Below are 13857 nucleotides of genomic sequence, written 5' to 3' on the forward strand. Positions count from 1 at the left end.
GGCGCTGTCGCGTCGTCCATGTTTTCTACAGTCATTGGGCGGAACAAAGTAAGAATGCTCCACGAGAGGCGTTTGCACAGAGAGCTGTTTTTTCATTCAAAGAGAATAAAGTAGTAGCGACTTTTGGATCGATATCTGCATCGATCTGCCCACCCTTGTCTCCTGGATCGTAGCTGAGATCAGCGTGAACCACGTGGGTCTCTGCTCCCTGATCTGTTTCCTGTGTTTGGAAAGAGTTGCAGCTTCATCGCGGAGTTTCTCTCGGTTTGTGGGCTCATCTAAAGGTAAGCACCGAGCTAACTTTACTGTGAGTTCAGTTCATGTTGAGTTTAGCTCCTGAATGAGGTCTTCTGCTGCTCTCCTCGGTGTCTTTGAGAGAAGAGTGAGAGAGTGTTTGGAGAAAAACACCAACTAATCATTAGCTCAGCATGCTGGGAGAAGTTGGAGCAGAAAAGTCTTTTCATTGTCCCTGCAGCTGTTTTTCTGCCTGCACCAAACCTCTACAGCCTCATTTCTATTTGAAGTGATAACAGGAAATGGATGAGAGCGATCTGCTGCAGTATCAGGGTCACAATAAACTTTATTGTCCAGCTGCTGTGGATGAACACATGAGAGGAAGTGAACTCCTACAAAGTCTCATTTTAATGAGTGTGGCTGCTGTAAAGTGATGCACAGGAAGATGTTAACAAAAACTAATGAAACAGAGATGAAAGTAAACAGTGTTCATATTTGAAAGCACAGAGAATAAAATATATTGTGGTGGTTAATGTGCAGGAGAGTGTGAAGAATGTAATAATGTCTTCCTGTGTCAAACACAGCTGCAGTCAAAGCAGGAAGGAAAGCACTGAAACCACTGATCAAAGCTCATTAATCAAAGACCGCTGATCAATGGCCATGAGTACCATTCAGAGAGTTGGGGAGTCGCTGCAATCACAGCATTTGATCAGTGGTTGTTGATCAATAATCATGAGAATTTGCATATTAATGCTCAATAACTGACCTCCCAGCCCATTGTTCCTTCAGTGGTGCTCGTTTCAGTCATTATGTAAATGTTCTGTTGAAGATTGAGGAAACCTGCAGTCAACTGAAACTGAAGAAGTCACGTAGATGAGTGAGGAAATGTTTCTCCCACAAAAAGCTACGTCCAGATGAAAAGATGCAAACTTTGGAGAATGGTGGAGTTTGGAGAGCGGCACCATGGGGGCTGGAGAGACTTGTGAAGTGGTGATCAGGTGTGGGCCTCTGTTATTATGAATGGTTGGGGTGGGGGGTGGAACTGGGGGGCTGAAGGTGTGGAAAGTGTGGGGTGGGGGAGTAACAGGTCTGTCCCTGTTTGTGGAAACCACAGGAGGAGCTGTTCAGGCTGTTGCTGGTAGGGCTGAACGATTATGGAAAATAATCTAATTGCGATTTTTTTGCCCCAATATTGCGATTGCGATGCGATATGCGATTATTTTTTAAGGTCTTTGTCTTCTGTATTATTAAACAAAGACAAGCAATACATCATATAGTATGGCCAATACTATATTACATTAATTTTAAACTGTTCTTTCCTGGAAGACAGACCTCTGTTATGATGACATGAGGTGATGCATGAATTGATGACTGACATTTTTATTTAACTTCTTCAATCACAACAGTATATTTGAACATACACAATAGTTTATTTTTAGCTTACAAACATCTGAGCATAAAGTGCTGACAAGGAACCCTGGTGTAAACATTAAAATGAAAGTCAGTACAATGTGCAGATTGCAGAAATATACATAAAAAAAATCAGTGGCTTTACCACACTCAGTTTTTCGACATCTGTGAACTACTAGACAGTCATTCAATTAAAAAATAATATTAAATAAATAAAACTAATAAATAAAAAATACACACATCTTACTGATCTCTGCAGTCAGTAACATTACACATAAAGTGCAAACATAATAGCAATTGTATAAACACACACACAAACACGCCTTTAAAGTTTAAAGGCGTGAAATTGGACGGTCTAGCCTTCTGATTAGCGTCACCGCTGTCTCGGTGGAGTTTAATAAACTCGACCGTCTGCTTCTTGCTATCTAAAATATAACCAGACACTGGTGTAAATTCTCGACTGTCTCATACTTCTGTTTAATAAGTTTTCTGTTTGACGTTTAGTCAGCTGTGTGAAAACCAAGGAGGAACCCACCCGGGGGATTAATAAAGTTTTATTTTATCTAATCTAATAACTTTAATCTCAGCCAAACCGATTTACTCACGAACAAACAAAACACTGAAAAAAGCCCAACAATAACATTTTTAGGTTGTCTAAGTGACTTATATATTACGTTTAACCCGAGCAGCGAAACTCCGCGGTGATCTGAAAATGATGTGCCGGGAGTTGTGCCGTTCTCGGCCGCATCAGTAACCCTCGAGCTCCCGGCTAGCTGTCGAGCTGGTGGGTAGCAGACGCCTCTGAAAACGTCGAAGCACTTTTGCAAATATGGGATATCTTGATAAACCGAGCAGATATTTGATGTTTACACAACTACTTTCTCGCCTGAAAATATGTTAAAAGTTTATTTTGTGACCCAGAAAGATTAGTATGAGTAATTTTAAAACTTAGTAGCGGCCGCCATTGCTGGAAACTGGAGTTTGGCTGGGCCGCGCTATGAATTCTGGGATATGGTAGTAATTTGGACAGCCTTCGGCACGTCGCTGTGACGTAATCGGTCTACAAATGCGGCCTCAGGAGGATGCAGCCCATGAATTTGGACATGTCCAGAGTATAATCGCAGCCTTTGCGGTTAGAAAATTGCACTTGATCATGTCGCGATATTATCGCAAATGCGATATATCGTTCAGCCCTAGTTGCTGGGTGTGAATTGTTGATGGAGTCTTTAAACTTGTAGTTGCTGTTTTCCAGACTGAAGCAGAGTCGTTAGCTGAAAACTGGTTTTAGAGGTTCATTCAGGACACCTTCTCAGGCTCTTACAGCCTTACCTGTATCATAACAAAGTGTATAAACCCCAATCCACCTTTAACATGGTCCTTCTCCCAAACCTTCAAATAGGACTTTCTGGCCCTGTCATAGTAAAGGGCTGCTTAGAATATTAGAGCCAATGTCACAAAGTTCCTCCTGAAGTATAAGTGAGTGAGAGAGTTTCCTCACTTTGCAGCACAACACGTCTCACAAGATTTCTACAAGCAATCAGAGTGAAATTTGTACTTTGTGTTGTCAGATGAACATATGAGACACTTTGACTCTTCAGTGCAGTGTGGAGCCTAACAAAGATCTGTTTTGTGTCCCAGCTGATCAGCAGGAGGAGAAGAGTCTGACGGAGCAGCAGAGGAACATTTTCAGCCATCTGGACTCAGCTGAGTCACTACAGAGGAAACAATGAGCTCAACACAGGAGGTGAGGAAAATATCACAGTTTCACCAAATAATCAGTCATGTCTAAAACTCTCATCCTCCCAACCTGTTATATCACTGTGTTGTATATTATTATATATTTTTAAATTGTGTTTACAAACATTAAGAAGTCACAAGCAATTGTTTTTCTTTACTATTAAGTTAACTCTTTATTGTCATTGCACAGTCATACATAGTACAATAGTACAATGAAATTGGAAAACTGTCCTACATCTGCACTACATGTAACACAACACGACAAGATTTGACACATCACAACGCAGCACAAACAACACAACACAGTATAATAAAGAAGAACAAGTGTATTTGTATTGCACACTGTTATTATTGCACCTTGTTATAAATATAATAATATATATGATATTGATTTTACCGTTGTAACCCCCCCCCCCCCCCCCCCCTTTCCAAAAAAAAAAAAAGTCCAGGTAGGTAGTCAGTCAGGTCAGCTGTTAGCGCTGTTTAGGGCTATCGCCCTGTTGTAAAAGCTGTCCTTGGGTCCATTTGTTCGGGACCTCAGCAGCCTGAACCTCCTGCCAGATGGTAGCAGCTTAAACAGCCCGTGTCCTGGGTGTGTACCGTCCCGTAGGATGCTGCGTGCCCTCTTGAGACGCGAGTGCTGTACAGGTCCTTCAGGGAGGGAAGAGGATGTCCAATGATTTTTTGGGCCATATTGATGACCCTCTGGAGTGCCTTTCTCTGTGCTGTGGTGCAGCTGGAGAACCACACACCGATGCAATATGTCAGCACACTTTCAATGGAGCAGCGGTAGAAGACGGTCAGCAGCTCCTTCTTCGGGTCCATTTTTCTGAGGATTCTCAGAAAGTGGAGACGCTGTTGGGCCTTCTTTAAAACTGCAGAGATGTAAGAGCTCCATTGGAGGTCTGTGTCTACGTGCACACCCAGAAACTTGAAACTGGAGACCCTTTCCACACACTCCCCGTTGATGCTGACAGGCTGCAGCTCAGACTTCCTCCTTCTGAAATCAACTGCCAGTTCTTTTGTCTTGGTGGTATTGAGGTCCAGGTTGTTATCTACACACCAATCTGAAAGCCTCTGAACTTCAGCTCTGATGAGCCCCACCACAGTGGTATCATCTGCAAACTTGATGACTGCGTTGTCTGGGTGGAAACTAACACAGTCATGTGTGTACAGAGTGTACAGTAGGGGACTCAGTACACAGCCTTGTGGAGAGCCAGTGTTAAGGCTGAGGGCTGAGGAACAGTAGTAAAAGTAGCTCCTCGAAGAACGTTTTTATCCAAAACTAACTGAATGTTGTACTATATTAATATAATAATAAAATAATATTAGTAGATCAAATACAAACTATTTCTTTCTAATAAAGGTTCTCTGTTTTATCAGTTAAGTAGAAAATGAAGGAAAATAAAACATATGTGTATTTTCTGTTGCCTACACTGTAGAGGGTGACTTTGCCTCTAAACAGGAACATGAGCAGGGAGGAGGTTAAAGTGGGATTGAGCAGGTGGGAACCCTAAAATCAGCTGTAGTGGCTCAGCGTGGGGAAAAGAATCACAGCTCACAATAATTTCTGTTGAGAGCTCCAGTAGATTTTCTTCAAGTACAGGCTGTGATCAGCTGACCTGCTGCTCTCTGTGGATGTACACAACTGAATTCAACCAGATGTCAGCAGATGTTTCATGAGCTGTCCTGGCTGATTTCCATCCTCTACACTGACAGTACACTGTCTTTATATTAGACACTATACTGTTGGTATGAAGGTGGAACTCAGTGAATGAATGTCAGCATCATGAGCTTCAGTTTAAATGAATCTCTGCTACACTTGATGTAATCTAACTGTGACATGAGCACCACAGTCACTGTGCACCAGTCACACACTGTTCTTTACTTTAAATCCATCACAGTTCAGCAAACGAACCTGTTTATCCTGCACTAACCTGCAGAGGATCTTCATGCAGTCTTTAAATAACACAGTTAATCTGCCTCAGATTGTTTTGCAGCATCTTTCACAACCTGAAAAAACACAATGTCACATGTACAGACTCAATATCTGATTTCAACACATGAGGACTTACATGTAAACTTTAATCTCCAGTTGATCGAATCCCACTGAGCAGTCCTTCCCTTTAAATCTAACCTCTCTTCTTCCTCTCCTGTCCTGTGTGTCTTACTTTCTCCATCTCTGAGTGAAGTTAGCTCTCTTTCTTTTCTCTCCCTGTGATGTACAGCAGCTCGACCTTTAGCCAGCAACACACTGTGAGACAAACTGCACACAAACAGTTTGTGTGTTTGCTGATGTTTGTTGATAGAAATGCTGCATTTGAAATTACCTGTTTGTTCAGGCGCTGTGCAAAAAAGAAAGAAGAACAACGTCTCACTTTAACTCCTGACTATGACTCACAGTTTTGCCTCTTTCATCTCTTTTTATGTTTCAAACCCTGGTGATTAGTACACGATCAGGATTGTCTTTCATGTCTTACTTTTCCCGTTTCTCAAGTTGGTTTGATGTTTGATGCCTGCAGTGATGAAATAAACCCCTCAGATGCCTTAAAAGTAACACATGTTTTGTAAATGTAAGGAGTACAAAATACAATTTTCTTTTTCTAATGTAGGGAGCAAAAGTAAAATATTTTCCTTCACTGAATCAACTTTTAAATGTTACATTGTAATTATTAATATTGAAAAATGACAAAATGATAGAAATATATAATAGGAAACAGGAAACATAAAAGTATAGACTTGGTAAACATTTATACTTTTCTGAGTGTGTTAGCATGCTAGCATTAATAACTGTGTACAGCAGGAGGGATGGGCATGATTTTAGTGTTTGAACAGTCATGAATTATTTTTAACACCAGGTTGGATGTAATGTGTTAGAACTACCAGCAGGTGGGGATAAGAGACCTTTAAGGTGTTTGGTGCCACACTCCACCTTCAGGTTTAAAACTAGTGTTAATGGAGGGAGTTTGAAGGTTGAGTTTGTTCCACGACTGCATTTCACTCACTGCCTCTGTTTGTATCTCTGTCACTGCAGGACCAACATGGAGCGAGAAGTCAGCGCTCTCAGGAGGCCGACAAACCTCACAGAAGAAAGAGAGAGAAAACACACACCTGTGACGAGTGTGGGAAGGGTTTTACTGTGAAGGCTTCACTAAAATCACACCAACTCATCCACAGTGGAGTTAAAGCGTACAGCTGTGAGTTGTGTGGAAAGACTTTTTCTTGGAAGGATGTTCTAAAAAAACACCAACTCATCCACAGTGGAGTTAAAGCGTACAGCTGTGATCAGTGTGGCAGAGCTTTCACTCACAGTGCCAGCTTACAGAGGCATCTAGTTACCCACTCTGGAATTAAGGCATACAGCTGTGACATCTGTGGAAAAACTTTCAGCCAGAGTGGAAGCCGAAATGCACATCTACGCATTCACACCAGAGAAGATGTGTACTGCTGTGGTCAGTGTGGCAAACACTTTGCTAAAGACACACACTTACAACGCCACATGTTTACCCACACTGAGGAGAGACCTTATAAATGTGACCTGTGTGAAAAGACTTTTAAAGCTCCAGGTTACCTGAGACGACACCAACAGATTCACACCAGAAAGAGACTCTACAAGTGCAGTTACTGTGAGGTATGTATTTATATTGTTATCTTGTCATTTTAGCCTGACTGTTTGGAACAACTCTGCTCATTAAACTGTGTTAGCATGTTAGCAATTCTAATGCATGGAAAAGCAGCTCTGAGTGATTATTCAGATTTTCACTTCAGTTATGATTTTAGTATTACTGTAGTATTATGGTGGTAGTATTGTAGTTATTGCAGCCCAGTAAACTGTGTTAACTGAAACAGTAAAATGTAATTGGACGTCTGCAGAGATGCTCTTTATTTCAGGCGACGTTCATGATAAAAAATGTTGAAGGACTGACTTGCACTGTCTTTGTGTCTTTGTTTAGAAGCAGAGCGACACAGATGGATCCAGTTCTCAACCCTGTCATCGCTGTGGTGGCGGGAAAGACTTTCGTTGTGACCTTTGTGGAAAAGCTTTCAGTCGAAAAGACAGTCTAAAAGTACATCAGCGTAAACACACTGGAGACAAACTGAAAAACTGCAAAGAATGTGGGAGAAGCTTCCACACAATAACTGTCTTAAAGCGACATGAACTGATTCACAGCGGGGTTAAAAAGCACCTCTGTGATCAGTGTGGGTCATCTTTCATTACTGCAGGTGGGCTTAAAACACACAAACGAGTCCACACAGGAGAGAAACCATACAAGTGCAGACACTGTGACAAAAGCTTCTCACATTCAGGTAGTCGTAACAATCATGAACATACACACATGGAAGGAAACTACAGCTGTGACCAGTGTGACAAGAGCTTCAGGAATGTCATTTCATACTCCAAACACAAACGATCCCACGTTACTAAAAAACTGTTTCACTGTTACCAATGTGCCAAAACATTCACGTCATTGTCTGCTCTGTGCAAACATCAGTGTGATACAGCCACATAGAGAGCCAAAATAGACACCTACGCATTCACACCAGACATCTTGTGTACTGCTGTGGCAAACAGTTTACAACAGACTCAAGCTTGCAACAACACGTTTACCCACTGTTAGGTTTTGTATTGTTGATTGTCATTTATGCTTAGAAATATTTAACCATATATGCTTTGAGGTGTATAATCGATTGTGTAGTGATAGGATGTGTGATCTTTAGCAGGCTGTAAAGACTTGGTGTGTATTCCACACTGGAATGCACACCTACATCCTGGGAGCATGAGAAGAGGTCGTACCTTGTTTTATTGTTTTATGGTAGGATAAACGTGGCTGTGTTTGTTTTAGGCTAAGTGCCTTTTGTTTAGATGAACTGCTGGACTTCCAGACCAGCAGGTTTAGGGAAGTCATTTATGGGGTCACACTCTGACCCCACACACACACACACACACACACACACACACACACACACACACACACACACACACACACAGTACTCTTTGTTTGTATGTAGACGTCGTATGTTAATGAACCTATGCATATTCATGTAACCTCAATAAAAGAGCAGTGTTACGAGGGAGCGGTCGAGAGCAACTGGGGTCAAGCGAAGGAACGGTGTTTGTCCGGTTCTCTCCCGTGCACGAGAAACATGAAGAACTTTGCCTACTTCGTGTTTTGCTTGCTGTGTAATTATATTGTCTTCAACGTTCCAGCGAGTAGGTTCAAGCTACAACCCTATCACCCACACTGAGGAGAAACCTTATGTGATGTAAACACATGATGTCAATGAAAATATCCACCTAGTTACATTTTAACCCTGAGGGGTCGACCACTTTTTTATGTGCGATACCGATATCATAAATTTGGATATCTGCTAATACCGATATGAATCCGATAGTGTGCTTTTTAATCAATAAAACTGTTTTTTAAATATCTTGCTGCTTTTTGTATAACTTCATACTCAAGTTAAAAAAAAAACAGTAAAGTTATTATTATTGTTATACCTGTATGCAAAAAATACACTGCACCCAAAATATTTCATAGTTCAGCAAAAATGATCAATATAATAAACTTCAACCTACTCCATCCTCCCTATTCATGTGAGTGAAGTTGGCCCCCCCACCTTCTTCAAATCCAACAAAAGTGTTATCAAACGTTTGTGCTGCTATCGTTTTAAAGATATTAATAAAAAATTCTACAGTTGCGACTGTGGTGCCAGTTTTTGAAACTCGGTATGACCCAGTGGATGACGATTTGGTTTTCGGTTGTGCTGTGGGCTGCGCACGACTTAGGAATTCTGAAATCCTACGTGATTTAAGGTCACATTTCACTGGGGTAGACGATGATGTCCGAAATGACGTGTGTCGGTTGATTGAAAATCATCCTAATCTTTTCTCGGACACTCCATCCTGTACCACCGTGTTGGAGCATGATATCGATGTGGGGGACCATCCTCCAATCAAACCGCATGCCTACCGGGTGAATCCAACTAAGCGTGCTCTTTTCCAGACAGAAGTCTTTTATCTGTTGGAAAATTCTCTTGCTGTCCCTAGCTCTAGTGCGTGGAGTTCCCCGTGTCTCCTAGTGCCTAAAGCGGATAAGACCCCACGGTTTTGTACGGATTTTCGGAAGGTGAACAGCGTGACCAAACCTGACTCCAATCCTCTTCCCAGAATGGAGGATTGTGTCGATAGGGTCGGTTCTGCGACGTTCGTTACTAAGCTGGACTTGTTAAAGGGCTATTGGCAAGTTCCCCTAACATCACGTGCGGCCGAAATCTCTGCTTTTGTTACTCCTGACCATTTTCTCCAGTACACTGTCATGCCTTTCGGGTTGCGCAACGCTCCCGCCACATTTCAACGGCTCATGAATATCGTGCTGGGCGGCGTCTGCAAGTGTGAAGTGTATTTAGATGACATTGTCGTCTATTCCGACACCTGGTCAGAGCATATGGAGACACTCACTGATGTGTTCCATCACTTGGAAAAGGCATCCCTCAACCTCGCCAAGTGTGATTTTGGTAAAGCCATGGTGACGTACTTAGGAAAGCAGGTGGGTCGGGGGCAAGTGCGCCCTATCTCGGCCAAAATCCAGGCCATCCTGGACTTTCCTGCCCCTCAGACTAGGCGTGAGCTTCGCCGTTTCCTCGGCATGGTGGGCTACTACCGGGGTTTCTGTCAAAACTTCGCGGAAGTGGTCGCACCCCTCACTAGCCTCACTAGTGTGTTGAAACCTTTTGTGTGGTCCTCTACGTGTCAGAGTGCGTTTCTAGCAGTTAAGACTCTCCTGTGCAGTGCGCCAGTGCTGGCTGCCCCTGATTTTGCACGCCCTTTTAAGTTGGAAGTGGACGCCAGTGCAAACGGGGCAGGTGCCGTGTTGCTACAGGAGGACCGTCATGGTGTGGATCACCCGATCGGCTATTTCTCAAAGAAATTTAATGTCCATCAGCGGGGGTACAGTACGATTGAGAAAGAGGCTCTCTCTCTGCTGTTCGCATTGCAGCATTTCGAGGTGTATGTCGGTGGCAGTCCCTGGCCTGTAATTGTTTATACCGACCACAATCCCTTGGTATTCCTAATGCGGATGCAGAACTCGAACCAAAGGCTGATGAGGTGGTCCCTCCTGGTGCAGGACTTCAATTTGGAAATCCGTCATAAAAAGGGCACTGAGAACGTGCTAGCGGACGCCTTATCCAAAACATCTATCAATCAGTGCGCCCCAGGGTGGCTGTAGCTACAATGTAGCTTGCCATCACCAGTGTGTGAGTGTGTGAATGGGTGGATGACTGGATATGTAAAGCGCTTTGGGGTCCTATACAGGCCATTTATCAAGGAGATGTCTTTGATTTTGGGAAGGAGGGTGTTACGGCTGTGGCCATGAGGACTGTGTGGGCTGTTTTCTGTCTGTGTTTTCTGTACTGTGCTTAAGACTTTTTCCAGGTTCCTCCCTGTTAGAGGAAAAATGATTCTATGTTTCTTTACCTTCTTTTAAATGTACAAAGATGCCCTTTGTCTGTGGTTAGATTGGTTTAGAAGTGTCGTTTTAGACTTTCCCAGCAAAGACATATTGTTTCTGGGACATATTGTTTTAGATTGTTTTATCTCTCCCAGCTCTCTGCTGACGAGACTAGCACCATATATGGAGTTGTTTTATTTTATCTGTTTATTATTTTCTTATCCTGTTCTCAGTCTCTGTGCTCTGTGCCTATAAAAAATGCCAAGCCACTGTCCATGGTGTGAGTTGTTCTTCGCAGCTCACCCGTGTACACGTTTGATAAAGAAAGTAACTTTGTCTCATTGTGTCTTTATTTCTCCTGGGTTTCTTGCAGAGTTTTCTCCCAACATTTCTTGGTCCTTCGGAGCCGGAGCACCTCCATCGTGTCCCATCTCCGTGACCAGTCCACGTTGCATGACTGTCGACAGCTCACACACTAGGTGTGTGATAAAAGTCCAAGAGCGTTAAATTCGGGTCTTGGCCAACGTCTTAGAAAGCAACCCACGGCGGTGGGGCCCGATCGAGGTGGACCAGATCCGGCAACACTGACTAGGTAGATACAGACACACTGACACAATCTTGCGTAAAAGCGTATTTTAAATTCAGGGAATTTAAAATAGTGGAAGTAGCTCGTCGACTGGTAGCTCCCCATTTTTGTGGGTTTACGGTTTGGAGCTCTGGGTAGCTCCCCAGCTGGGTCTAGACTGGGTCTAGAGAGTAAGTAGCTCGTCCACAGAAGGACTGGTAGCTCCCCTTACGATAAGGGTTCAGGTCGCGCAAATAGGTGTGAATGTGTGTGTGTATTGTTTTAATTAACGGAGCAAGCTGAATTTTCGCGGTCCAATAAGAGACTGAGCTGCTCCTACTGTGTTTTTCTTTTACTGCTGTTCACTGACGTGCTGGTGAGTTGAGAGAACGGTCGAGTTCCGCCTCGTAAAGTTCACACCGCTTTCGGAACTAGTCCGAAAGTCGAAGGGCGTGTGAGCAACCACTCTCGTCTCTAATACCAGCGAAGGTGATAGCAGCTGTATCGTGTATATATTACTTAAACAAAAATAAGTAAATACATAAATAAGATGGGTAATCAAGCAAGTGAAATTAAAACTCACTCCTGCTGACGAGCAGTGGTGAGAAAAGAAAAGTCCAGACGCCGGACAAAACAGTGTCTGTAAATTGAGAAATTTAAGAAAACAAAATATAAACAGTCAGAAGAATAGAACTCAACTGCCAGTTTAGTAAAACCAGAAGACGAGACACTGTGCAGTCCCCACAATCCTTTTAGTAAACCATCACCCATTCCTGCAGCCGCATCTGCAGCACCACCCATATCAGGAAGAACGTAATAATCCCTTATTAAGTGAAAAGTAGAGATCAAAGTAGTTTGAAGTAGTTTAAAAGGGTTGAAAACAGACCCCACTGAGTAGATATAAATATAAAAAGTACGAAATAAAGATAAACAAAGGGAAAATTACAGTAGAAATTATCTTTAGAGTATTTGAAATTAATAATAGCAAGGATAACAACCTGTAAAGTGATATTAACAATGAAACACAGTTGGCATGATGACCATGCCCACAATGTATAAAATGAATATAAAGCAAATAATTCACACGAAAATATTTTAATAAAATAAATAAGGTATATTAAGGCTGTGTCATTGTTCAGCCAAGGACAGTGTGTGAAAAGGTAACTGTCTCCAGCTTGGGAAAATGGTGATACTGCAGATCACCTGAAGCCCTTGATGGATACAAAATAAAATATAAATAATACATTATAATAGAACTGCCTGGTCCGCCATGCAACAGAGAGAACAAATGTGACCGCAGTTTGGGTCTGATATGAGGCAAACAGAAGATCGGTCTAAAAAAGTAGGTGTGGCATCCAGTCGAACTGAGACGGCCAGAACTGAGGGTTGTTGAATGACCTTTATTATTTATTGCAGTGTATCAGACAACGAACAAACGTAAGAGCTAGAACAATTCGTATTTGTACAATATAACAATAGTCCTCTCTCCCTTTTCTCCGTTAGCATGAGTTTTCCGGTTTTTTTCTTCCTTCTTTTTATACATCAAGTTGTTTATCGTTACACCATTCTACTTCCAGTCACACAGGAAGTTGCCAAAGGTTTGTACGGTATGTTACGTGAATATGAGCTAGCTTTACATATCCGCTGTTACAGTAGGCACAAATGTATTGAGAGGAAAAGCAAATCTGTGCAGATTGGATGAATTCTAAATTATCTGTTTGCTGAATAAGGTGATCCTAACTATCAAATTGGCTCAGTAGTAGTATAATGGTACACACTAATAAAATATTATAATATGCTATTGCTGTTATATAAGACAAAGATGATAATATTAACAATGACATAATATTAATATGAAGAGGCACCTTAGTCGGTTATGATGTAAGGTGGATAATTGTTAAACAGTAGTCTGCATCAAGCTTAAGGTTTGCTGAAACTCAGTGTAATGACATGTGAGATGAAGACAATACAGAGAATAACTAAACTTGCACTTGACCAGCTTGAAATCTATCATTCTAGAATGACACATTGCTGAGATATAGAGCACACCTATAATAACAACCAATAAGCAAAACCCTGTAGACAACAGCTAAAACTACAGGATTGAGAAGCTGAATTAAATATGTAGACACTGCTAAGCTGATGAGCATGTTACACATTTTCTTTTATTTTTATTTATTTGTGTCTTTTAGAGCAGAAGCTGCATGCTATTAAAAGCCAACATATGCAGACTTCTGCCTTGTTCGGGTGGCAGCATTTTTTCTTTTTTCTTTTGTGTCCTGACACGTGTATGTTTTTTGTTTTTGTTTGATTATTTTGTTGGTTTTGGAAACGAATTTAAACGAACTTGTGACAATACTTGAGAATCACAGTGACACATAGTGATTAGGCATATGATTGAAAAATGCCTAGGTTTAGAGCTGTGAGCTATGAGCAATGCAAAGTTTAAATATATATATA

The 13857-nt window shown here is 41.9% G+C and overlaps 1 protein-coding gene across 5 annotated transcripts in view; it reads left to right on the plus strand.

Moving 5' to 3' along the window:
• LOC147322407 (uncharacterized) overlaps window positions 1–13857 on the plus strand; it is a 27312-nt gene continuing 13455 nt past the window's right edge. For 3 of the 5 annotated variants that reach the window (XR_015131083.1, XM_086306895.1, XM_086306897.1), the window contains exons 1-4: window positions 1–284; window positions 3283–3388; window positions 6416–7012; window positions 7335–7605. Coding sequence is in view for 4 of the 5 variants with exons in the window: in XM_086306895.1 (XP_086163021.1) it covers window positions 3371–3388; window positions 6416–7012; window positions 7335–7605 (886 nt within the window). In the remaining variant the exon portion in view is untranslated. Of the gene's footprint in view, window positions 285–3282; window positions 3389–6415; window positions 7013–7334; window positions 9075–11205; window positions 13832–13857 lie in introns of those variants that run through there. The other 2 variants (XM_086306896.1, XM_086306894.1) reach the window with 2 other exon arrangements.

This window comes from Aulonocara sp. 'chitande type north' Nkhata Bay, linkage group LG9, assembly GCF_057382095.1.
Source record: "Aulonocara sp. 'chitande type north' Nkhata Bay isolate Kocher_YH1m ecotype deep benthic linkage group LG9, A_spYH_male_GT1.1, whole genome shotgun sequence".
NCBI lineage: Eukaryota > Metazoa > Chordata > Actinopteri > Cichliformes > Cichlidae > Aulonocara > Aulonocara sp. 'chitande type north' Nkhata Bay.